Source organism: Belonocnema kinseyi, chromosome 2 (genome assembly GCF_010883055.1).
Source record: "Belonocnema kinseyi isolate 2016_QV_RU_SX_M_011 chromosome 2, B_treatae_v1, whole genome shotgun sequence".
NCBI classification, from domain to species: Eukaryota; Metazoa; Arthropoda; class Insecta; order Hymenoptera; family Cynipidae; genus Belonocnema; species Belonocnema kinseyi.
This window is the reverse complement of record NC_046658.1, coordinates 2,341,067-2,368,367: the sequence shown is the minus strand read 5'-3', so window position 1 is coordinate 2,368,367 and position 27,301 is coordinate 2,341,067. Positions and strand designations below refer to the sequence as shown.

The following is a 27,301-nucleotide window of genomic DNA, read 5'->3' as shown; positions in this document are numbered from 1 at the left end:
CAGAATCTAAAGTTCCCCATTCAGAAGCTTTTTATCAAACAAAAATTCACCAAGAGGTCCATGTGTAGACATCATTTTTCCCAGAGTTGAAATTTTACCAGCTAAATCACGTTGTCCTTTGTATTGTTCGTCTAGGAAGTCCCCAGTGAGGTAATCAACCAACTAAAACAATAAAACAATTTTTATTGAGGATAGTATGTATCAAGGTTTCGTTTATATTTATTAATTTATTAAATCTTGCTGATATTTTAGTGTAAAAATGTAGGATCTCAGGTGGATCGCATGGTAGTTCGCCGGGGTTCCAAGAAAGAGGCCTGGGATTCAATACTTGAGGCGTGGCAATTTTCTAGGTACTTTGACTGCATGTCCAGGGGAAAGTAACTTTGGGGAGGGGATCACTAGGAGATTTCAAAAGACTCGAAAGGAGCTAGTGACTTCCGGACCAATTGCTCGGGCGTCGTTTTTGGAGTGAGACAGGTAAGGGTTTTTTGGACTGTGTATGACTGCATGGTTACCAAACGATGGGTATTCTCTTGAAATTTATACAAATAAATTGCTAACAATTCATACTTTTATCATGATACGACCTACCGACGAGAAAGCAGATCCCGACGACCTCCAGTCTATCGCTACATCGACTTTTTATACAATTCTTGCACTTGCATATCGCTGTTCTATCTTTTCATCTAAATATATTTGCCTATAATGGCTACGTTACACAGTGGAAGAATTTTATTTTTCGGTCAAAATTTTGTTAAAACCCGACAAGCCAACGGATCTTTATAAAAATTGGAAGGAAAAACTTAGTGACGTTTCGAATTTTAATTTAATTATGAAAAGAAAGAGGCAGATATTTTTACGGTCATAGAAGGGCAACAAAATTAAAGCTTGAGTACAGACAAATTCCTTTTCCAACATAAGTAAAATTTAAGAATCAAAGGAAGGCTTTGAGGTAATCCAGTGTGCAGAAGCCGACTTAAAGACTAATTAAATTGAAGGATAACTTAATTGATTGAGAATCATTCTGTAAATCAAGTCGGTGCATACAAATTTCGATAGAAACACATGGTAAATGATCTCGGCTCGAGAAGAATCCAAATGTCAAGCCATTTCGAGCGCCCCTAGCACTTTAATGGGTGACCATCTACGAGATACGACCGGGTTGTGTACTCGAATTTTGAAAACCCGGCCAAACTCGGAAGGTGGCAATTTTTCTCTCATCTGGCCAAATGTTTAGGCAACTGCGAGTACTTCGAATAAATTGGTTTATAGCCGTATTGTAATTAAATTGTACTAAATTCATACAGACCATTATGAAATTACTGGAAGGAATTAATAAAAAGAAATAATTACTGAACCTAATGAAAATGAAAGTTTTTACCATTATACAGTTTTAATTTCTTTTTTAATTTTTGTTAAGACTTTAATGTTGTAAACAAAAACTGACCCTTTTCGTTGAAAAATAGCAAAATTCTGAATTTTTCATGGAAGTTCTTTAAATAATTAATAATTTTTGTAAATTTAACAAATAAATTGGGAAAGATTCATCGAAAAAATAATCTTCGTTAACTTCGTAAACAAATTGTGTTTATTAATTAAAAAATACCCTTGCTCTCAATATGTTTATGAATATTGTTTGAATAATTATATAGACATTCATAGATCATTCCGTAAACAAATTATGCCTTTTAGTCGAAAAATAGATAAACTATAATTATGTTGATAAACATTTTTGAAGTAATTAATAATTGTAAATTTTCAAAGCTTCAGAGAAAATAAATCATCCAAAAGATATTCTTAGTTAATTATGTTAAAAAATGTAGCCTACTCGTAGAAAGAAAACCAAATTCTTAATTTTTTAATTGAAATTTTTTCAATAATTTAGTTCTTGTAAATTTAAAAAGCAACATAGAAAAGAGTCATCCGATAGAAATCTTTAATTGACTCCGTAAACAAATTCACTTGTAGAAAAAAGGTTTAACTCTTAATTTTGCAATTAAAAATCTTTAAATAATTAATAATACTTGTAAATTTACAAAGGAAAATAGAAAAGAGTCATCCAATAGAGACAATCTTAGTTAACTCCGTGAAAAAATTGACTCGTATCAAAATCGTTAAACTCTTAGTTTTAAATTGAAATTCTGTAAATACTCAATAGTTCTTGTAAATTTGCAAAGCATCATAGAAATGAATCATCGGATAGACATACTGAGTTGACTTCGAAGACAAAGTGATTCGTAGACTAAATGACGAACTTAAAATTTTTATATGAAAATTTTTTAGATAATTAATAGTTCTTGTAAATTTGCAAAGCAACATATAAATCAGTCATCGGATAGACATTCTTAGTTGACTCCGTAAAAAAATTGAATCGTATCAAAACGGTTAAACTCTTAGTTTTTAAATTGAAATATTTAAATAAGTAATAGTTCTTGTAAATTTCTTGTAAATTTACAAAGCAAAATAGAAAGGAGTCATCCGATAGACATTGTTAGTTAACTCCGTCAAAAAATTGACTCGTATCAAAACGGTGAAACTCTTAGTTTAAATAGTTAACAGTTATTGTAAATTTACAAAGCAATATAGAAAAGAATAATCGGATAGATACTCTTAGTTGGACTGCGCAAACAAACTGGGTCTTGGAAAAAAGGTCACTTTTAGTTTTTTAATTAAAATTATTTGAATAATTAATATTTTATGTAAATTTGCATAGCAAAATAGAAAAGGGTCATCGGGTGGACATTCTTAGTTAACTTCGTAAACAAATTTACTTGTAGAAAGAGGCAAACTCTTAATTTTTTAATTAAAATTGTTTCAATAATTATTAGTTCTTGTAGGTTTACAAAGCAACATAGAAAAGAGTCATCGGATAGACATTCTTAGTCTTCATTTTTATATTAAAATTGTTTAAATAATTAACATTTCTTGTAAATCTATAAAGCAACATGATAAATTAAATGTATTTTTTAAAAAAAAGCCATTTATGAAAATTATTTAAATAATTACAATCCCGGTAACAAGCGTTGAATTCAGAAAAATTAAGAATTTGTATTCCTATGAATACAAGAATTTTCCTCCGTCTAAAAATCCCCCAACGGGAACAGAAAAAGTGCAAATCCTATTCCTCTTTATCGACCTAGTAAAATTTAACGAAAGCATTTATTTAACCTATTTTTCATTATTAAATTTTTTCATAACTTATAAATTCGAAAAATATTCAAATTTATATTTATTTATATTTTAATAATTTATTTAAACATCTTAAAAAATTCAACAAAGAAATCTATGCAAACCCTACCGAAAGAAATCTCTGAGTTTCCTTTAGCAAAATAGCCTGGCCCATTTGAGCCTATAAACAAAATAGTCTCGGAGATAGTTTGAGAGATTTGGGTTCTTTTCAAGATCCTTTATTGGTCCTTTTAAGAGTGGTGCGACGGTAATATAATGTTCCTTTTGTATTCGTCACGTACCGGGCGGGCAAAGTTATTTACAGTAGTTGGTCGTGGTTAATCCGCTCTCCGTTTTTAAATTTCTCTTCAAATTATTAACACTTTTTTTTAATTGATGAATTTTCTCATTATACTTATTTATAATTATAACTTATATACGGATACAATTTTCTAGTTGAATTAAAAAATGTTGTCTTTTTTGGCGTATCTCATTCCATTTACGAGAAACGTTCTATTAATTCCAATTTTAAGAATTAAAAAAAAAGTTAGATATCTGAAGTCATCGAAACCCGTAGATTCCGAATTATTATATTTTAGGCTGTTAACTATGGAATTAAAAAAAATGTACTTCTAAATTTTAATCCGAAAGCTTAACAAAGGACCCTTGAGTGTCGGCTACTCTATTGAGATAGCCTCCTGGACCTTTAAAAATATCTACCTGAGTGCCAGCGGAGAATTTCTCTGAGCTTCTTTGACCTAAAGAATTTTTAGTATATACTCAAAGATTCTTTTCGGTAGGGAATGTGTGAATTTAAATAATTTTAACTCTAGAGAGGCAGAGTTGAATTGGTGAGAATTAAAATTTCAGAATTTACATTCCGCATGAATGAATTAAAACAACTTATTACACATATTTTGTGAACACATTAGAAGGAATTAAATAAAATCAAAATATGACAACTTCTGAGGAATAAAAAATATCTCTCTGAGGTGCGTTACCGGTACAATTAGAAGGAATTAAATATATTAAAATCACGTTCTCTTTAGGAGAATAGAAAACTGTGTGGCGGTCGCTATGGAAATTGAAGTGAATAAGTTTAGAGGGTATCTTATTCTTATTGTGGCATTTTAGACAGATGGAAAAATCACGCATTCAAAATAATAGAACAATCTTCACTTTTGCGCTGAAATGTGAAAATATTCATTTTTCTCTATTCTACGCTTATTACCGGGATGTTTGAAGATAAAATAATGAGCTCCACTCGAATTCGACACGATCGCTAGGAATGTTTACATACATTATGTAAACAGATCCCTCGAATGTGCCTTGATGCCTTAGAGCTAGCTTTGAATGAAATGCAAGTCAAAATTGTACAATTGAAACTCCAGACTCGACCTGTATCCCTAGCATTTACCGCCGCCAAACGAAGCACATCAGGGCTAGAGCGCACTTCGGTGGAAAAGCTTTGGTTTCATAATACGCAGCTCTGTTCTTAACCTAAAAGTGGTTTTAGATCGCATTTCGGTGCGCATGCATTGCCTTCATAATAGATTCCGCTAATCACGATTCTAAAGAATAGGCGGCGCGTTCAAATCCAACCAATAGGTGAAGCGATAATGTGGCTTCAGACTTCGAGATTATATCGCAACCTCTTTTTTATGATAGGATTAATGGTCTTGAAAAGGAGCGATTGTTCGTTTCGTATATTAGCTGGTCGTGAAATGCGGAAATATTCTGGATGGATTCAGGGCATGTGATACTTCGTGTTGTGGTAAATCGGGCTTAGTTACTTCGGCTTTTTTTCACAGAAAAAAAAATTTGAAACTGAATTCGGAGATACTATAAAATATTATAACAGATGTACCATTAAAAAATATTACCATTTCGATATAAAGCTTTAAAATAGGCTCAACCAACATTATCCCATATGACAGAGTGTAACGCCACAAATTATAAACGAAGCGCATTACCGATTTTTTTTGAGTTTGAACCTAACTATGGTAACTTTGTTACGAACGGTCAGATAGAAAACCATAAGATACTTAAAGTGTTACTATGCAGGGGTAACCACTTAGAGAATATCGATGCTCGATCATTGAGAAAATGTAATGGTCAACTCCGTCGTTATAAAACAATTATGGTTGGTAATCATGATACGAATATATTTATACTTCCAATAGTTAAAACAATAACAAAACCAAGTAAAAATAATTAGAAGTATGAATATATACGTGTGTTTGAATTAAGTAATAATCATTAATTGCATACATTAGGGCATCATTACTAGCAGCCCACTTAGTGGAATAAGAGGTATATGGTCAGAGACACTGTAACCGAAAGTGTCTGACTAGAGCAACCGCCTACGGGTTACGATAACACGCAATTCGTATTCTTGAAAAGGTCAAGATGTAATCGGATACCGGAAGTATCGGTAGATGGGGCATGAATATTCTTTACTCGAGAAAATTGAAACTCTATAATATAAATTACTTGAGATCCAACTTTAAAAAGAACATGCCGTTCTGCATTTTCTCACGGCGCGTGCCGTTCTGCGTTTTTGCACAGCGCGTGTGCCTAATTGTAAACTAAATCTTTTAACATAGGAACGCAAGAGTATATAAACCCCAAGAACATCCCTGCCAATTGGCTTTAGTCTCAAGCAGTTATACTAGTCACTCGATCTACGAACAATGAATCGCTTTGACAAAGTCGCGTACTTTACAATCCAAACTCAAAATAGTTAACGCGTTCGAGTCTGGTACTAAAGTCCCATCAGCTGAGACTTTCGGTTATCGGTAAGGGCATGTGATACTTAGAAAATTATCGATTATCGATCTTTAAACTCTGAGGAATAATAGCGAAAATGCTAACAGATGTACACGCACACTTTTTTTGTGGGTTAATTCAAACAATTTTAATTTGGCTAAATTTGATGTGTGTGTGTGTGTATTTTGAAGTTATGTACGTTACAATTCTCTTCCATAATTATTCTGGAGTGCCACCAACAGCATCGGTACGACAGAGACCTACATTATCGGCATGCCAAAGAGCTGTCGAACGATCCTAACTTCAAAATTGTTCACATGCATAAAATTTGTATTTTGCACAATAATTTTTTGGTATTATTCATAAAAAAAGAGTCCGGTGACATCCGTTATGATATTGCATAGTATCTCTAAATTCAGTTTAAAAACATTTTCATTTTGGTGGAAAAAAGTTCGGGGAACTGCACCCGATTGACCACACGACGAAGTATCACATGCCCTTAACTGAGTCGTATAAGAATAAAGTCCGCAGTGTTAACTTTCGTGAAAATAACTCAAGTGTAGATTGGGCAGCTGTTTTAGGGTCTTGTATCGCATTACCGCTAGTAAAACGTGCTTGTGCATTATTTTCACAGAATTCCTTAGTCGTTAATTGAGTCTATTGTCAATTAAAGTCCGCAGTGTTATACGTTCGCGAAAAAATAACTCAAGTGTGAATTGGGCAGCTGTTTTAGGGCCTTTTATTGCACTACCGCCAGTGAAACGTGCTTGTGCATCATTTTCACAGAACAACTCTCTCTTGCCTTTTCTTAAGAAAAGGTACATGTAAGTCAATATGTTGTAACTATCCATCTGTTCTATGATCTTTAAAATAAATCTATTGTCAATCTGAGCATAGCTCTCTCTCATTTAAAAACACTGAAACTGACACAGTTCCCCTAGAACTAAAAAGTGACAACGTACCTACAAAAAAAATTAAATTGTCAGCACTCTGGACTCTCTTTCCAAATTTCGATTCTACCCTCAACTATTTCCTCGGGACGTGACACGGATGTTCCCGGACTCGTTTTTTAGGGATAATAACAAAAACAAAAAATGTATTGTGCTAAATAAAAATTTTATGCATATGCATCATTTTGAGGTTAGGATCGTTTTTCAACTCTCTATCATTCCGATAATATAGGTCTCCGTCGTTCCGATGCTCTCGGTAGCTTGAGTAGCACTCAAGAATATTAATGGAAGAGAATTGTAACATACATAACCTCAAAATACAAACACATTAAATTTAGGCAAATTCGAATATCTTATATTACTCCACAAAAAAGAGTCCGGGGACGTCCGTTAGCATATTCGCTATTATTTTCCAGATTTTGAAGATAAAATCTTTACTATGCTATGAAAAAATCCGAGGTAATCTAACACTGGTAAAATCGATACTATTTCCTAAGTATCAGACAAATTAATCAAATTTAGCCAAAATAATTTTTTTCTAATTAACCCACAAAAAAAAGTCAGGGGACGTCCATAAGCATGTTCGCTATCATGAGCCAAATATTTAAGAAAATCTTTATTATTGTAGGAAAAAAGCCGAGAGAACCTAACACTGCTAAAATCGATAATTTTCTAAGTATCACATACCCTTAATGGCGTCACTCCAAAATATGATAGCCAAAGTTAATTGCAGGCGTTTGAACTGATTTCAAACGGACAATGCCTGAGTTTTAGATTTAATTACGTGAATACGTAATTTTCCGATATTCGTGACGAGGAAATAGTAGGTTTAGTCGGTGATGTAGGTGTAGCGGGAAGTAATAGTGCGCACCTGCGATATTCATACTCAATCGAGTAATTGAAGATGGAGGGTGTTTCTCCGGACACTCGCTGAACAGAGGCAGAATTGATGTGTTGACAAACAAGAAACTACTAGAGAGGCGTTTTAATTAACAAGGACGAACGGTTGCGGTCGGAGGGCGTTGACCAACCTTGGAGAACCGAGGATAGGCGGTGGCTCTTAAATGAATGAAAAACGTAAACTTCTCGGATTACGAACACCAAAGAGCAGGGAAAAGTCATTTCATGGTGATTTGCCCAACGTACTCGTCATTTTACTTTCCGAACCCAATTCTATAAGTGAAGTGCAGAAGTTTAGTTAAATATTGCAGCTAAAAAATATGGCCACTGATTATTGGTTGTGATGCAAACGCATCCTATATAATTCGGGACAATATGAGTATTAAAGAAAGATATAAGTGTCTTTTAAATGACCTCTTAACTACAAATTTGACCATACTCAATCGGGAAAATACACCACCCTTAAGGATGACTTGATATCAATAGAGACAAAACATTCTGCGCTCTATATCCATCAGAAAATTATTCAGGAATCGGCATGTATCCATTTTGTATCATTGGTACGTAATCTTGCAATACCTAGGTCCATTAAAATATTCCAGAAATTTTCCGTTTCGAAAAACTGCCAAGTGCCCGCAGAGAAATAGGTAATCAAAACTTGATAATTCAAAAATATATTCTACTACGTGTGAACGAAGATTTAAATAAAGATTTTAATACAACCTTTGAGTGCCAATAATATTTATCGCAAGAGTTCTTCCAAATAAAATTTTCAATCAATTCAATTCAGCCAAGAGAAAAATATCTTTTGAAGGTTTTAGCTTTGTTAAGACATCGTACGATTGATAAATTACGGGCCGAGAGTAAATGCGGCGTAGAATTAGTGGACGAACGAAAGCGAATTTGACAAATGTGACTTTTCTTATATCACCGCTATTATTTAACAATTTTAGTTCTACTTTGAATTGAATAAATCTATTTTGAAAATTGACAATGTAAAAGAAAAATTATACCGAAAACAGTTTTTACGACGAAAGGATAAAAGATTCGCTGACAGGAATATTAAGTTTTTAGCTTTAATTACAGTACTTACAGTATAAAAATTTGATATTTTGACAGATTAAAAACTATCACACAATGTGATTATAATTATTAGACGTAATTGAAGTCCAAAATATATTAAATCTCATAAATAATTGAAGCCTGGCCAGGTGGTAGACCCGACGAAAAAAATAGCTTACAAGTGCTAAGGTGATACATGTGTTACAAGTTTCTTTGATAAATGATCAATAAGATAGAACAGCTACTTATCTAGTGGGCTACATGGAAGATCCTATTGGATATTATTATTCTCAATCCGGCCGGTATGCAGGTTTCTTGCATTTGTACGGTAGAAACATTGCGTGAAGTCCGTTTCTAGCAGAATTTCATATTTTCCCAACTTTAGATGTTTTGATTTTCATAAAAAGCCGACTAAATATAGCCTATTAAAAATTACGCAATTACCAAATCATTGGTTTGCCGATGTGATTAATATTTATAGAAATATGATATACGATATGAAGTAGAACTCAAAATGAGAAGTAAATAGATCAATTCCACATCTTATTAATTTTAAAAAAATCATTGAATGTTAACTGGTCGGCTCTGAGCCCCCTTACCCTATATTATGTATCATTGTATACTATTTGTAGTTTTTCCGAAAAAAATCTATACATTTCTCTAGAATTTGGAATTTGTAATTAGAATAAGTTAAATTTTTAGTTAAAAATATTACATTTAACAAAAAAAAAACTAACTTAAAAACAAAAAAACTAATAAATTTAAAAAAATAGTTACATTTTCAAATAAAGTTATGAATCTTTTAAGTAAAATTGTAAATATTTAATTGGAATAGTTGAATTTTTAACCAGAAAAACGAATTTTTAACAATCTTTAATTAGGATAATTGAATTTTTGCCACACAGGTCAATTCCTACGCAAAAACACGAGTTTTCATTTAAGAAAGATAATTTATTAACCTGAAAATGAATGAAAAAATGTTAAGTGAAAAAATGGAAGTTCAGCCAAAGAGATGAATTTTTATTTAAAATTAGGGATTATGCAACTGTCACAACTTTCATCAGCTTTCAACCCAATAATTCGACTTTAAACCTCAAAAATGAATTTTCAACTAAAAGGACGAATATCCAACTGGAACACTTGACTTTTTAACCGCAAAGAAGAGTTTTTAGAAAAGAAGATTAGCTTTAAAAGAAAAAGATAAATATCTACCAAAAAATCAATTTTTTAATCAAAATGTGTGAATTTTCAACGAAATAGTCGAATTCTCAATCAAAAAATACCAATTTACGTACAAATTGTTTAACTTTGAACTAGAAATTATCAAGGTTAAAATAAAAATAAAACAATTAAATTTTCAGTTATAGAAATTAATTTTCAACCGAAATTATGAATTTTTAACTTAAACGGTGAATCTTTAACTGGTATATTTGAATTATATGCCAAAAAGATTAATTCTACTCTAAAAACTGCTTGAAGTACTTTCTTGACCTAACCTTTAGAAGAGGGAACTTTCAAATTGTTACAAATTTTGACTTAAAAAAAAGCGATTTTTTAAAATTCCTTTCTTCTAAATCCGAATTACAATTAATTAAAAAATTCCCGTTCCATGCTAAAAACTCCCTGTTCCAAGTGGAATTATATTTCTTTATCGAAGCTCCCTGTCCTAGAATAAAACCCATAATTATTTTCTGAAATTCCCTGTTGCAACTCAGATAAATGAGGAATAAGCGAATAAAACGTGAAAATTCAATTTTTTTAAATTGAGAAAATGATTGATTCTGTATGTTTGGAATATCAATAATTCGAATATCAAACTTAAGTCAGCGAGAAAAATCTCACAGAGCAACAAAATTGCAAAACGTTTTTCTTATAATGGAAACAAAATACAAATCCTTTCTCTCACAGTGTTTCTCTCATATTTACAAAATTTCAGGATCAGACGCAAGGGACGTTACATTCATTAAACAGTATAACAAGCTCTCTTTTTAACTAATAAAAGGGAAGCGGAATTGGGTTCTATTGTTTAGTTATTCTGTGTTGTAGCACTAGGGATGATAGTTGGTTGATTGGTTTACTTTTTCACTCGATTTGCGTACTCACCAGTCGTTCTGCCTGTAACGCACGGAGGGCTTCGCGCTCTGTGAATTGGGTTCTATTGTTTAGTTATTTTGTATTGTAGGACTAGGGGTGATAATTGGTTGATTGGTTTAATTTTTCACCTGATTTGCTAACTTATCAGTCGTTCTGCTTTTAACACACAGAGCGCTTCGCGCACCGTGAATTTGTTTCTCATAGTAGTCATAACTTTTTTTAGTACATTGTGGGCAGATTGTATTACTATATTTAGTACAGTTTTTTCATAATAGCACGGAGCGCTTCACGCAATGTGAATTTGTTTCTTAATTGGTTCATAATAATTTTCTTTTGGCAGCTTGATATTTTGATTCTTACTATGATGAATCTTTGGTGATGGGTGGCACTTGGCTCTGTGGCGATCTTTTTCATTAGTAACTTTAGAACATCTTTTCTAACATTTTGGTTGTGAATTTCTCAATATTTGTAATTGATAATTTTTGTGCTGTACTGAGGTTGATTGTGCATAGTAGGCTGGGGCGAAAAACCAACATTGTGCGTCCAGGCCTGGATGCGGAAAAGTGGCCCAGTCCAATCCGAAACTCAGCGCACTTTGAAATTTTGAAATCGGATAATATCTTCAGTATGTTCTTTGAGGGCGAAATCTCGAAATTTCACTAAAAAACACTAAAATTTAAGGTTTTGAAAAAATGGGCTTAAAATCGATACCAATGCCTTCCAAGGGTGACTTTACGATAAAAAGTCATCAGAGGGTACTTAGAGGTCCGTACCGAGTCGTCAATGTCATCCCATACCAATCCTCATGGAGGGGGAAATGGCTCCAAATTGCATATTTTCGAGTAAAACGCTTAAATAATTGTGCGGTCCCTGGGTCATGTCTATCTACGATCACACGAGCGTCCGTGCCACCTCTACACTGAAGCTGGACCTCCCCCCCTGTCGCCGGTCTCCTCCTCCCCTCTCCCTACCCCTCCCTCTGGTCGAGCGTTGTCCTCCAAAAGATTTTGGTCCGAACGTTTTGCCAACGAGGACTGACGTTCTGCGCTGTTGTCAGGAGGTTCGAAAGCAAAAGGGCTTTCATTCAGAAAAAGACAAGGAGCCTTCGTTCGGAGACATTGCCGACGAAGTCCCTTCCAAACTAATAGTTATTTGGGAATCTGCTTCTATCCCAACGGTCTCAGAGCAGCGCATTAAGGAATCTCTCACAAATCTTCATAAAAAATACACTACGTTGAAAAATTCATTGAAGAGTAAAACAACTTTTCAAAGTAATAAGGATGAGAAAATCGCCGCCTTCAAAGAGTACTGCTCTGAATTATTTAACATAGCCGCTTGTAAGTGCGTTGACTTGTCCAGCTGCTCCTGTCCCAAGGCAAGGAACGTTCCAGCCGTAGAGCATGCCTTCTATCTTGACCAAAGAGGTAAAGGACTCATGGGAATCGCCAGCGTAGATATCTCTGAAACAAAAAGAATACATAAGAGAGCAGAACGTAATGCAAAAAGAGGCAGACTTGAACGGGGAGAGGGTGGGGAAAGCGTTCCTACTGCATCGGCCTCCACATCTTCCTCTACGATTGATATGGATATAAATTTAGATTCCTTCTTTGAGGAAGGTGAAGGTGATAATCCTCCTCCTGAAATTAAGGTAAAGGTTGATGCATCTACCGATGATGACGATTTCACGACATACCACGCAGACTTGTGCAGAGAAGATCATCGCAGGCCAGACTTGACTTATCTGACGCAGCAGTAGTTGCTCAAAGATATAGTATAAGTCAACGGACTGCGGCATATTTAAGCTCGTCTGTACTCCTCGCTGCCAATCGAGCAGGTATGATCTCCCCGGATATTTCTCAAAAAGTACCTGAGTGTCTAGTCATAGTTAAAGTAAGATAAGGCGCGAGAAAATTAAAATAGGCTCAAAGTTGAAGGAGGAATCACGCCATGAGGATTCTATTCGTGGCTTATACTTTGATAGTCGAAAAGACGAAACATTGACAGCCTCCGGGTTTATTAACGAGGAACACATGTCTTTGGGGGCCGAACCAGGTTCTACATACGTAGGCCATGTCGTCACACCATCGAGCCATGCCCAAGATGAGTGTGATTCTATTTATAATTACGTAACAACAGAACTGAATGGAGGCTTCGATGCAGTGGTAGTCGTGTGCTGTGACGGTACAAATACGAGTACGGGCTGGAAGGGAGGAATTATTCGTCTACTAGAGGAACGACTTGATTATCCCTTGCAATGGGTTGTCTGTCTATTACATTTCAATGAGCTACCGTTCAGAAGTGTTTTCGTATTTATTGATGGACCTACCTCTGGTCCGAACAAATACTTAGGGCCAATAGGGGGACAATTTCCAACTTATGAGACCCTCGATGTTGCAAAGTTTAAACAAGTTGAGTGTGACTTACCTGAGATTGAGCCCACTGTTCTCAGCTCAGATAAAAGGTATCTTTATGAGATATCAGATGCCATACGGTTTGGAGCGTGCTCTCCTCAGCTGTCCTCCCGGAAGATAGGCCCCATCAACAGGGCTCGCTGGCTAACAACTGCAAATAGAATTCTGAGATTATACATATCAACAAAAAGACCTACAAACAAACTGCAAATATTCGTTGAATACTTACTCACAGTATACGTACCTCAGTGGTTCCACATCAGACGGGATAAGTCTATCGCTGATGTGAGTCGGCACCTCTTCCAAGCAATCAAATTGTCAACGTTTCTTCCTTTAAAGTACCGAAATGTCGTAAATACTTCCATTGAGACAAACGGCTTCTCTGCCATGCCAGAAAATATACTTCTTGGAATGGTAACCGACCCTAGGCTTACTGTTCGCCAAGACGCACTCACCAAAATCCTGGAAGCAAAACTATCTATGGCCGATGGCTTGGTACCAGACTGGGACTTTACATCTTTCCCTTGTCACACAGTAGCGGTGGAAAGAACTGTCAGACTGGTAACAGAGGTGTCCAGACAAGGCAGCGGTCCCGAGACTCGGGACCGACAGCTACGTGCCACACTTCTTTCTCGAATGACTTTCAACTTATTTGACACTTAGAAAGACTTTGTGGGTGTAATTAATGACTCTGAGACTTAAACAAGCACGTTCTACACATGGTTCTTTGGTTGGTTGGGTAGGGCGTGGGTGGAGCCCGATATGCAGCCACCTCCACGTGGTGGGCTCTGGGTCGCTCGAGTTAGGAGCTACACAAGTATTTAAGCGTTTTACTTGAAAATACGCAATTTTGAGCCATTTTCCCCTCCATGAGGATTGGCATGGGGTGACTTTGGCGATTCGGTACGGACCTCTAAGTACCCTCTGATGACTTTTCATCGTAAAGTCACCCTTGGAAGGGATCGGTATCGATTTTAAGCCCATTTTTGCACAACCTTAAATTTTAGTGCTTTTTAGTGAAATTTCGAGATTTCACCCTCAAAGAACAGATTAAAGATATTATCTGATTTCAAAATTTCAAAGTGCGCTGAGTTTCGGTTTGGACTGGGACACTTTTCCGCACCCAGGCGTTTCCTGGACGCACAATGTTGGTTTTTCGCCCAAGCTTAGTGCATAGGGACCTGAAAGTTTAATTGTAATGCATGGGGTTGGGATCTCCAAAACACCCTGGGGGTGCAGAGGAAGCATGAAGCTCTGATGCATACATAGTCAAAAAAACAAAGTAGTATAGATAGGACTTGTTACAATTGAGGTGATCTCAAATTAATTCGGTCTAGATCTTGTTGCATGTGCGGCCTCTCAGGCGGGTGGCTCATATAAAAAAAAAACAATTATGAGAGATTCAATATCTTGTTTGAGGGAGGTTCGTTCTGCGCCCTTATCACATTGGGTGTATGATCGGTCCTATTACAGACTATGATTATTCCAAAGTAATTTAATTAATTTTCCACGAAACTGATGAATTTTTACCCAAAAACATGAAATTTCAAACCAAGAAAATAATTTTTTTAATAAAAAAGGAGAATTATCAACTAAAAAAGATGAATTTTAAAAAATGGAAAAGTTACATTTTCTTTAAAAAAATTAATTTTCAAAAAACAAAAAAAGGCTTTTCGATTCAACAGTTAAATTTTCAACTAGACATAAGCCTTAATAAACAAAAATTTAACAATGTAATTTAACTTTTACCCAATTAGTTGAATTATCAATTTAAAGACATTATTTTGTAACAAAATAGTTTAACTTTCATTACTTTCAAATAGCTGAAAACTCAATCAAAGAATTTTTAATAAAAAATTTGCATTTTAATTTTAAAAAATTTTTATTTTTACTAAAGCAGATGAATTTTTAAATCATGAAGATAAATTTAAAAAAAAGAGTTGAATTTTTTATTAAAAAAGATTTCTGTTCCCTTTTTACGATCAAAGCCTGAACTTTTAAACGAAAAATAACTTTCTACAAAAAAATTTAAATTATTATTTTAAAAAATGCTTTTTTTCAATTAAAAGGGATGAATTTTAACCAAGTTATTTTAATTCTCTACCAAATAGTATTGCATTTTCGTCCAAAAATATAAAATTTGTATTAAAACATATGAATTTTTAATAATAAGCGACTTCTTTAAGATCAACTTACAGCCAGAAAATATTTCAGTTCATTTTTCAAAATCACAATATAAATTTTAAACAAAAGAGTATGTTTTCAAAGAAACAGTTGCATTTTTATCCAAGAAAGGTTGACTTTCTCTTTGAAAAGATGATATTTAATAAAAATAGAATAATTTTAAAAAGTTAGATTTTCATCCAGAAAAAACTTTACTTCTCTTTTCAACACCAACAAATCAAATTTAAACAAAAATTCAATTTTCAAAAAAATAACAGAATTTTCTGCGAAAATTTATGACTTTTCAACAAAATTGTTGAATTTTCAACCAAACAGTTTCATTTTTCTTAAAAAGAAAAGAGCAGGATTTCCAACACAACAAGATGCATTTTTAACAAAATAGTTGAATTTGCAACCAAAACGGATGTCTTTTTACGAACATTATCCAATTTTTGACCAAATAATAAAATTTATAATTAAAATGACAATCTTCAGGAGAAAGTTTTTGCGAATTAAGGAAATTACGTACATGAGTGAAGGACCCCCTCTACTCGAATTGTATTAGAAAATAGAATTCGTTTTTACTAGTATTTGTAACAAAGTTACAAGCACCCCGCTACCTAACGGCCCTGCGGACCCACGATTAGGAGTGGGGAACGCTCGTTTCCTTGGTCGACCTCTTGAAGATCCACTAGGACGTGTCTCCAACCCCTTTACTACCTGCCATCGAAGCAACGATCCATAGATTCCGGCTTCACCGGAAGCCTGCATTCACCCTGACGACATCCGGCATCTTATCAACCTGTTCTCGAGGAAACCGGCGAGATTAACCAGCGCTTTGGGCGCAACTGGTCCCATTTCATTCGGTAAGTGTAGTTTAATAAACCCCTTTTATATTTAAATAATTTGGTCCCTTATTGACTTCACCTTGTTTCTCGACTTCCAAATCTTTCCCATCCTTTAATTTGTGAGATCCCTCACAAATTTGGCGTTCTTCTTGAAAAACCCAAAATCCCCACAAAAATCCTATAAGTGGAGAAAAGTAGTCAAAAGGATGAGGCAAAAAAGTTACAAATTGATGCATGTGTGCAATTTAATGGATAAATTTGAATTTGAATATTAAGAAGAAAAATGTTGAAAATTGATTTTTGTAAATTTATATTTTGATTTGAAAATTATGTAGTAGAAAAAGTGCGGGTAGGATATATGTAATTTAGCTCGAATAAAGTGCGGCTAGACTGTTATATATGTACAATAAAACGTTGGCGGGGCAACAGCCCAATTTCAAGTTCTACCATCGACCCTAAAAAATAAAATCACCCTGATAAAAAAATGCCTTATTCGTACTCCTTGTAGCAGCATTGAATAAGTGAAGGATACAAAATAAAATCAAAATAAATACGGAAATTAGAAAAGAAAGCGGCGTCAGTAACGAAAATTGGCGCGCGAAGTAGGAACCAGTGACGTCATATAGACAACCCTAGCATTTCCCGCCCTCAGTGGATACGTTCGCTACACGGTCAGGCCACGCGCACCCGCGAAGTAGTAACAATCGAGACGCTCACTTAAGTGAACATGCAAGTTTTTAATCAGCCGTAAAGAACCCCTGAGCTAGTCGGTAAAGAAAGAAAGAAAAACGAATGCGTTTAAGATCCGGAAAAATAAAAATAATTCCGAAAATGGCGAATCCGGTAGAAAATGTAAAAGAAAGTAGGAAAAGTAACGAAATTCCGCAAATTATATTTGAAGAAAATAACGCACAAGCAAATGCAAGTAATTTAGGTAAGGAAAATATTGATAATCATTCGGTAGAAACAGAAAATGGAAGAGAAGAAATAAATACAAATTTAGAATCGGTAACGATTAAGAGAAAATTAGGATGGGGGCGGTACAGCCAAGTAAAGCAACAGGTGCAATCCCCAGAAGGTTAACGCAAAGTACCCCAAACTCAAATGAACAAAACCGTACCCCACATAGATATGAAATTGGGATACTGTCACCAAATACCGAGAATACGTTAGGTATTTGGAGAATAGAAGATGAAAATAGTAAGAATTTAGAAAACAGTGAATTATAGAAACGAGTAGAAGAGATAGAGAAATTGAAAACAAGAGAAAAGAACTTAAAAGGTTAGAAGAAAACGTAGAACGACTAGAATAAAGTCGGTTAGAACGAGAAGAAACACTTAGAAAAGAGAAAGAAAGAATAGATAGAGAAAAATCAGAGAAAGCAAAATTAGGCCGCGAAAAAATACGAATAGAAATAGAAAGACAAGAAAGATTAAAGGCGAAAATTAATAATAAAACGTTCGGAATTGATTCTTTTATAGCAAATAATAATGAATTTTGGAATGAGGCACAAAAATTAATTAATTTTAAAGAAAATAAAATTGATAAAATTAAAATCAAAGAACTTTCAGAAGAAATTAAAATCTTAAATGATAAAATGGATAGAATTTGAAATGCAACGCAAAATTTATTCAATCAAAGTAATAAGCCTCGAAATATACAAAATACGGTTCATTTTGAAGAAACCGAATTAGATTTTAATGAGCAAAGACACTCGTTGGCAGGTGCAAGAAAGAGCATAATAGTAAATAGGGGTAGCGGTCAACGGGACACATACTCATTACCAAAACCGGTATACAGGAAATCAATTAGACGAAACTCAAGTTTACCACGATACGAAACTGAAACGCAAAGTGAAATGGATAGGAGTAGAAGGACCAAGGGGGAAAGAGAAGAGATAAATGAAAATAATATGAATGGAATTCCTGCAACTCTCTTTCCTTTCGGTATGATTCACACCCTTTCCCAAATTATGCATAATTGGCCAATTAAATTAAAAAATAACACAGGAAATAGTCCAACTTATTTTTTAAATAATTTAATGAGATTTAAAAGAGGATATAAAATTAATGAAAGAGACATTTTAGAAAATTTAGATGCTGTTTTCGAAGACGAAGCATCAGGTCGGTTTCAAGTAAATAAAAATAATTGGAAATATTTAGCTCAATTTATTAAAGATTTTAAAGAAACTTACTTAAATGAGAGATATACTGAAATAATTAAAAATTAAATAAAATTTTGCAATCAGAAAAAAGACCAAGACATTCATGCATTTGTCACAGAAATTAAACAATTATTTGAAAAATTAATGCCACGTTCGCGCCTGGAATGGCAATTAAAAAAGACCTATGAAAATTTAAGAATTGAATATAAAGTGTACATTTCAAGAAATGCTTTTTCAAGTTTTTCAGAATTAGAAATTTTAGGGCGAGAATGGAAAACAGAATTGGCAAAATCTAAAATTAGAGGTCAACAATTAAGCATATTAGATAAAGAGGATGATAAAAATAACAAAAATAAAAATGATCAAGGAAATGATAAAAGTCAAAATAATATTGAAAATGAGAATCAGAATAGAAATTAAAATTAGGATCAAAATCAACAAAGACAATTTAGGCCGAGGTATCTTAACCAACAAAACATGCAACAATAGAAGCCAACATTTCCAAATGGAAATCCCAAATTTTTTAATCCAAGATTTCAAAATAATAATTCGAATTATATAAATAATGAAAGATACCCAGGAAATCAGAGGTTTATGCATAATAACAGTAATTTCAAAAATCAAAACACAGCTGGCCAAGCATTATTGTATGCAATGAATCAGCTGTTAGAGAACGCACAGACACACCAAACAAATAATTCTCCGAAAATACCAGCGTTTTTATATAACAGTGAAGAAAATAATAGCAAATCAGAAGACAAAAAGAATAATAAAAATCAGAATAAAAATTCGAAATATTTGAAAGATGAAAATAGTAGGGATAATAGGAATGGTGAAAGGAATTCAAGTTGACAGGATTTTATGGATCCAGCCTTAGGAAACCAAAATTTTAATCATAGATCACGAGAACCCTTAATAAGCTACAATTGCGGGAAAATAGGCCATTTTCCACGGGATTATTGGTATAGTTTAGATCAGCGAAACGAATAAGGTCGCTATTAAACGCGGAAAATAGCAGACAAACCCAGAGACCGCCAGAATTACTTGACACAGTCCCAAATGAGATAGACGAAATGAGATTTCACCTTATGATTGATTTTTTAAATCACAAAAATGAAGTGTTAGTTGACACCAGTGCAACTCACTCATACATTGGTGAAAAACTTATTAGGACAGTAAAAGAATTAGATTACGAAATTAAAAACCAATAAATGACATATTAATGGTAGCTAATAGTCAAAAATTAAAAATTACAGGACAAGTCTTAATCCCTATCAAAGTAGGTCATACGGAAAAATATTTATTGTTCATACTGGTACCAAATTTAAGATCGATAAGAATCATAGGAACCGATATTATTGAAAGATTAGGTTTAAAAATGGATTACGAGAAAAAGATTTGGTGGTTGCCACAATTACCAAATATTAAATATGCGATTCAATCAAAAGTAATTAAAATGAAGGAACCGGTAATTAAAGTAACAAAAGAAAATACGAAAGATAATGAGAAAAGAGAAAGTGATAAGAGTAAATTAAAATTCGGAACGAAGATTAGCCTGCGAAACGACATGCGAGAGAAAAGGACAGATTTGCTACCGTGCAATTCTCTTTTCCTGTGTCGCCACACACCCCACCCCAACCCCTCCTTACAGGTGATGCACTAGACTTGAACCAACCAGCACCCCAGCCAGCACAGAGAGTACGGGGGCATGGTGCCCCACACTCTGAACCCCACAGAGCGAGCGACGCAACACTGGCACGTGTCAGCGTGGGCGTATACAGATTAGATAAGCGGGTTAATCAAAATATATAGAGTGAAAGGAAAACAAATAAGGATGGAAACAAAATAAATACGAAGTAACAGGTGAAAAATAAAGATAGGAGTTCAAATATAGAATTTAAAGGGCCATTGGAATACATTAAAGAGAAAAATGATTCTAAATTGAAGAAGGTATTAGATAAAAAGGAGGAAAAAATGATTCGATAATAGAAAAATTATTCGCAATTAGAAATAGTAATTGGTGTAATTTTAGGAATAATACGCGTAAAAATAGAAAAAAAAGAAAAATATAGAATTTTGCGATGAAAATTCTGAAGGGATAATAGAGCTGAATGAAGCACAACAAGTGCAATGAGAAAATTTAATTGAAAGAAAAATTAGGTATCAAGGAACAGAGTTAAAACCGGCACATCTAACTAGTCATAAAATAGATTTGCAAGGTCATGAAACTATTAAGCAAAGATACTACTATGTATCGCCAAAAATTAGGGAATTTATGTATGAGGACGTACAGACTTTTAGAGGAAAAAAATGTAGAACCTTCTAGTAGCGATTGGTCAAATCCTATAGTAATGATTAAGAAACCTAATGGGAAATACAGATTTTCTTTAGATTTCAGAAAAGTAAATAAAATTACGAAAAAAGACTTAAACCCGATTCCAATAATGTCTGAAATATTAGATACATTAAGACCAGCAAAGTACATGTCTAAAATCGATCTTCGCTCAGCATATCATCATATACCACTGTACGAAGAATCGAAACCAATTACAGTTTTTATAGTCCCAGGCAATGTAATGTATCAGTTTAAGAGGAAGCCATTTGGATTAACAAATGCTCCTGTTACATTTCAGCGCCTGATGGACAGAATAATAACACCAGAATTAAAGCCAAATGTATTTTGTTATTTGTAAGATATAATTACAGTTTCTAAAAATTTGGAAGAACATTTAAAATACTTGAAATAGTTTTAGATAAAATCAAAAATGTAGGTTTAACAATAGGATTAGACAAATGCCAATTTTGATGTTCTGAAATAAAATATTTAGGTTTCAAAGTAAATTAAAAAAGATTACAAGTTGATGAAAAAAAATTGAACCAGTTTTAAATTTTCCAAGGCCAAAAACAATTAAACAAATTCAAAGACTTATAAGAATGGCTTCATGGTATAGGAAATTTATCCCGAAATTTGCATAAATTATGGAACCATTGCAAAAGTTATTGAAAAAAGAAGTATGAATGGTCTGACAAACAGGAACATGCTTTCACGACTATTAAACACTTACTAACAAACATCACCGATTTTAGCCTGTCCTGATTTTGGAAGCCCATTCCAACTTGAAACTGATGCTAGTGACATAGGATTAGGAGCTGTTTTAATACAAACAATAAACGGCGAAAATTATGTAATAGCGTTTGCGAGTAGAGGTCTAAATGGAGCTGAACGTAAATATTCAGCTTCAGAAAAAGAATGTTTAGCAGTAGTCTGGGCGATTAGAAAATTTAGACCATATTTAGAGGGCTGCTCTTTTAAGGTTATTACAGAATATATGGCATTAAAATGGTTACATAACTTAAAAAATCTAACAGGTCGATTAGCAAGATGGGATTTAGAATTGTTATAATACGATTATGAAATTGTATATAGAAAAGGAAGTTTAAATCAAGTTCCAGATGCAGTTTCAGATCAAGGTCAAATAAAAATCACATAAGAGTCGTCTCAAGTATTTTAGCCAGCACAATAGAATCGAAGGAAAAAGATTTTAAAGAAATTGAAGATAACTGGTATAAAAATAGAATGATTTAGTTTAAAAATAAACCATAGGAAAATCCTAATTGGCGTATACACGATAATCAATTATATTTTTATCTACCCGACCCTTTAAAATCAGATAGGTTTGATGGGAAAGCGAAGAATAGAAGTACCATGGACGGTAGTAGCATCTGAGATGATGGGTCCATTGCCAATGACAAAATCGAGAAATCAATACATTTTAGTGTTTGTTGATATGTTTACAAAATGTGTGGAAATAATTCCAGTAAAAAATAAATCATCGTCAACAATTGAAAAATGATTTCATAAGCGTATAATTTCTAAATGGGGAACACCTAGAATTTTGTTTACAGATAATGGAAAAGAATATGTAAATAAGTCAATAATTAATTTGACAAAAACTTTTGGTATCAGACACTCAAAAACTCCTAAATGTAATGTACAAGCAAATCCAACAGAAAGATGTAATAGGTCAATTAAAACAGCAATTAAACCGTATTTAGAAAAAGACCATAAAACATGGGATGAAAATTTAGATGATCTGCAATTTGCGTTAAATACTAGGAAAAATCCGTCTACAGGTTTTACACCAGCTTTTTTAAATTTGGGTAGAGAACTTCAACCCAAATTAGCTTTGAATAAAGATTTAGATGAAAAAAAACGAAATAGAATTTCAAAAGTCAGAAAATCGGTCAGATAGAATTAAAACATTAAAAATAATTAGAGAAGAGGTAATTAAAAATTTAGATATCGCAAATGATACGCAATCTAGGTAATATAATCTAAGACGTAGACCCATAACTTTTGAAATTGACGAGCGAGTACTAAAAAGCAATAAAACATTGTCGGTTATTGGTTTGATTTTTACACCACTGATAAAGACGAAAAAATGACAGAAACATATTCATTTAGAAAAAATAGACAAAACAGAAAAAAAATTTAATTTAAGTGGGTAGAGTTGTTGCAACCCCCACTCAACGAAAATCCCGAGGAGCAGCAAAAAAGGTTGCAAGAGATTGATAGAAGAAAGAAAGCAGAAATTGACAGAGAGATGAATAGGGTGCTGAAGAAAATTAGAGAAGAAGAGGAGATTAAGAAAAAAGAATTTGAAGTGAAAGTCGTTAAATTCGAAGAAAAAATGATTTTAAAAAAATCAGAGGAAATGGAAAAAACAAATGAAGAAAGGAAGCCCAACAAAGAGAGAAGAGGAAGTAAATGTGGAAAGAACAAAAAGAGCTAGATGAAATACAAAAATTGGCACCACAAGAAGCCAACATCAGAACAGAGGAATTTTATAGGAAAAAGACAAGAAGACAGGCCATAGAAAGACACTACAGTTATAATGATTTCATGTTACACCCTTTACAAACACCGCAGACACGAAAGTTTTACTCTTTATATACATCACAGAGATAAATAAGTTTCGGAATTTAAGTTACTAATTTGATTGAATTTCGATAAAGAAATAGCTTTTACAATAATATAAACAATTTTTTCTAATACAAATAAATACGGCTATAAGAGACCAAGATTGATTTATAATTAAAATAAAAGTAAAATTTAGATAGAAGTTAATTTTCAGTGAAGAAAAGTCACGGAAAATCAGAATCTTAAAAGGATACTTATCGGAATGGATAACACAGAAAAATTTTGAGAAAAATATATTAAGATATGAAATTTGGAAAAAATATATTTCAAATAAAAACTCTAGATTTTACATATTTTTGAAATAAAATAAGAAAAAAGATATCAAGAAAGGAATAAAAATGTTGTTTTTTGTTTTTGTTTAAAAAGTAGGATGTGTTAAATTATGTTTCAGTTTATCAGAAGATAATGAATATATTCAGCTAGACCTAATAGAGGAAGAATTTTACCTGACCCTCAACGACGAAATCGAGAAGAGCGAAGAATTATTGAAAGAATAAAGGTCGTCCCAAACAGACAGGGGGGGGGGGGGTTGTAACCAAGTTACAAGCACCCCGCTACCAAACGGCTCGGCGGGCCCACCATTAGGAATGGGGAACAACCCCCAGTCCTTATAAGCATAAACTTGCCCCGAAGACAAGCTGTCTTTTACTCTCGAGTTTTATGCTCCCTGCACACCTGCCTCGTCTTGTGCTCAACGCACGTTTCCTTGGTCGATTTACAAAAGATGATTTTAAGTAACTTTTAAGAATAATTAGAACAGCCACATAGTCAATTTCAGTCCCTTTTTAAAGTAAAAAGATCAGAAAACATTTTTTATAATCTTCTAAAGGTTTTAATTCTTTTTGACGGTTTAGGAACTTTTCTGTGGGATTTTAAAGAAATGACTGAAAGAATTATTTTGAGGGATTTCAAAAGCGCTCAAGGTATTTTAATAACTTTTGACGGATTTCAGAAAATATCCGATTTCATGTAGTTTTACGGGATATTATAATATTTCAATGGAGTTCAAAGAATTTATTCATAAGAATTAAGGAATTTCATAGGATTTCAAAGATTTTCACATATTTCAAGGTGTTTCGGAAGATTAAAAAGAATTTTTAAGATTCAAGAATATTTAAAAAAACCCCAAGGAATTTTCAATTGATTTAAATAATTTCAAGGCATTTCAAATAATCAACTTAAATATGAACATTAGCTCAATTTTTTGCGGTCTTACGATCAAGTTTGAAATAAAAAGACAAGGAAATCCGAGTCAATAATTTAATCAAAATATAAAAATTCTTCTACACCTCGCGACGTTTCGACCTAATCTGTCGGTCATCCTCAGGCAATACCTGATAACAAATTATCATAAAAATTAACTAATTTGAAAAATTAACATTGTCGTAGAGAAAATTATATTATGAAAAGAAAAGTCAATTTACCTTATATACGATTTTTGCACATCAAAAATTGTAGTTAGATGAATAAAAGTGAGACGGCTTGAAATAATTTCCGAAACACATAATTTTTTATTTGGGAATAACCTCAAAAAAAGAAAAGAAGCTCCCAATAATTAAGGTTACATTTTAAAACACTTCAGCGAACCAACGATTACCACACGACGGACAAGCAGGTAATGGTGACAGGAAACTAAACTTGGGTTATATTAAATATTTAGTACAGAGTTTTTAATATAGAGGGCTTAATTTCACTTTAGCGAAAAGAGCGCGCCAACGTATTTGAGAAATTTACTATTCAATTTATTATATAATGGTAATGCTGAGTTACATTAAGTATTTCTGTTTTTAAATTAATAGAACAGTTCTTATATTTATTAATGAAAATCGATTCTAAAATTCTACGTTTGTAAGTGTTGTTTTCTTTTGCTAAAATCTTTATATTATCAGTCTAAATCAAAAAGGTGATCAAAATTCCACGAGTGTTGTGACAAGCCTGTGTTCAAATTACCAATCCTGCAATCTCTTTTATGTTCACTTATTCTTGTTTTTAACCTTCTACCTGTTTCACCTATGTAAACTTTTTTGCAACCTTTGCATTTTATTAAATAAACTACGTTTGACAAATTTTCAATTTTTTCAGAATCTTTCTTATTTATAAAACAATTGTCCAATTTGTGATTGTTTTTAAAATATACATTAATGTTGAATTTTTTTAAAGCACTTTTTAATCTCTCTGATAAACCTTGTACATATGGTAACGAAAGATGTAAATCAGTTTTTTGTAATTATCCAAACATTTATTTTGCTTACTGGAACTATTGTAAATCTCGTTTATTCTTTCTTTGATCACACTTTCTATTAAAGGTAATGGATAATTATTTTGTTGTAATGTAATTTTTAATTCTTTTAAATTTTCTTCTCTGAAATTGAAATCGCTTAGTTGTATGCATCTATCTACTAGTCCTTTTATTAATCCAACTTTTTGGTTAAATTGATGGTGTGAATTTTAATTTAAATATTGCCCTGACCATGAAGGTTTTTTGTACCAATTGGTAATTAAACTTCCATTTTCGATTTTTTTATTGATATATCCAAATAATTTAAGGTGTTATTATTTTCTAATTTAAAAGTAAATTGTAAGGATTCTTCTATACTATTGAATGTGTTAATTAATTCTTGAATTTTGTCAGTGGGAACTATAGTGAATATGTGATCCACGTACCTTTGATAGAAAAGTGATTTAAAAGTTAATTTCGATAATGCTCTATTTTCTAAATCCTCTGAAACGAAATTGGAAGCAACTGAATATAGGGGAGAACCCATAGGATAACCTGATATTTGTTTATGCAACTTTTGGTTGAAAAAGAAAACAGTATTATTAAATACTGTGCAATAGAAATTAAAATGTCAAAATCTGATATTTTTGTTAAATTTTTGTAAACTTGTAATTTTTCTTCTATGCAATCAGAAAGTAAATCTAACGGAATGTTATCGAACATGGAAACCACATCCAAAGATAATAATGAGTGGGTAATGGGTACATGAATATTCTTAATTTTATCTTTAAAATCCCAACTGTCTTTAACAAAAGAGTGAGCGGTACGTATAGAAATGATTATAAAAAAACAGTTGAAAATTTATTACAAAATAACATACTATACAAAAAAGTTAACACCAGCTTAGTTCCAACCATTGAAAATAAATGCAATGATATCATATCAAGATGGGAAAATAAAAGGTATATAAATGAGAATTTAGCTTATCGTTTAAAATATCTTATCGTTTTAAATATCTTTAAAATATCTCTTCCTAAAGTTCACAAACCTGACCTAAAATGGAGATTAATAGTGTCTTCCATAGGATCACCCACTTACAATGTAGCCAAATTTTTATCAAAATTTTTAAGAATATTCATGTATCCATTACCCACTCACTATTATCTTTGGATGTGGTTTCTATGTTCGATAACATACCGTTAGATTTACTTTCTGATTGCATAGAAAAAAAATTACAAGTTTACAAAAATATAACAAAAATATCAGATTTTGACATTTTAATTGCTGTTAGAACAGTATTTAATAATACTGTTTTCTCTTTCAACCAAAAGTTGCATAAACAAATATTAGGTTGTCCTATGTGTTCTCCCCTATCTCCAGTTGCTTCCAATCTCGTTTTAGAGGATTTAGAAAATAGAGCATTATCGAAATTAACCTTTAAACCACTTTTCTATCAAAGGTACGTGGATGACATATTCACTATAGTTCCCACTGACAAAATTCAAGAATTAATTAACACATTCAATAGTATAGAAGAATCCTTACAATTTACTTTTGAATTAGAAAATAATAA

General features: G+C 32.9%; 1 protein-coding gene across 2 annotated transcripts in view; it reads right to left on the bottom strand.

Annotated features, from left to right (window-relative positions):
* Positions 1–6: 6 nt before the first annotated feature.
* LOC117167432 (ferritin subunit) overlaps positions 7–27,301 on the bottom strand; it is a 94,985-nt gene continuing 67,690 nt past the window's right edge. For both annotated transcript variants that reach the window (XM_033352359.1, XM_033352358.1), the window contains exon 5: positions 7–162. In XM_033352359.1, the coding sequence (XP_033208250.1) occupies positions 7–162 (156 nt within the window). The remainder of the gene's footprint in view (positions 163–27,301) is intronic.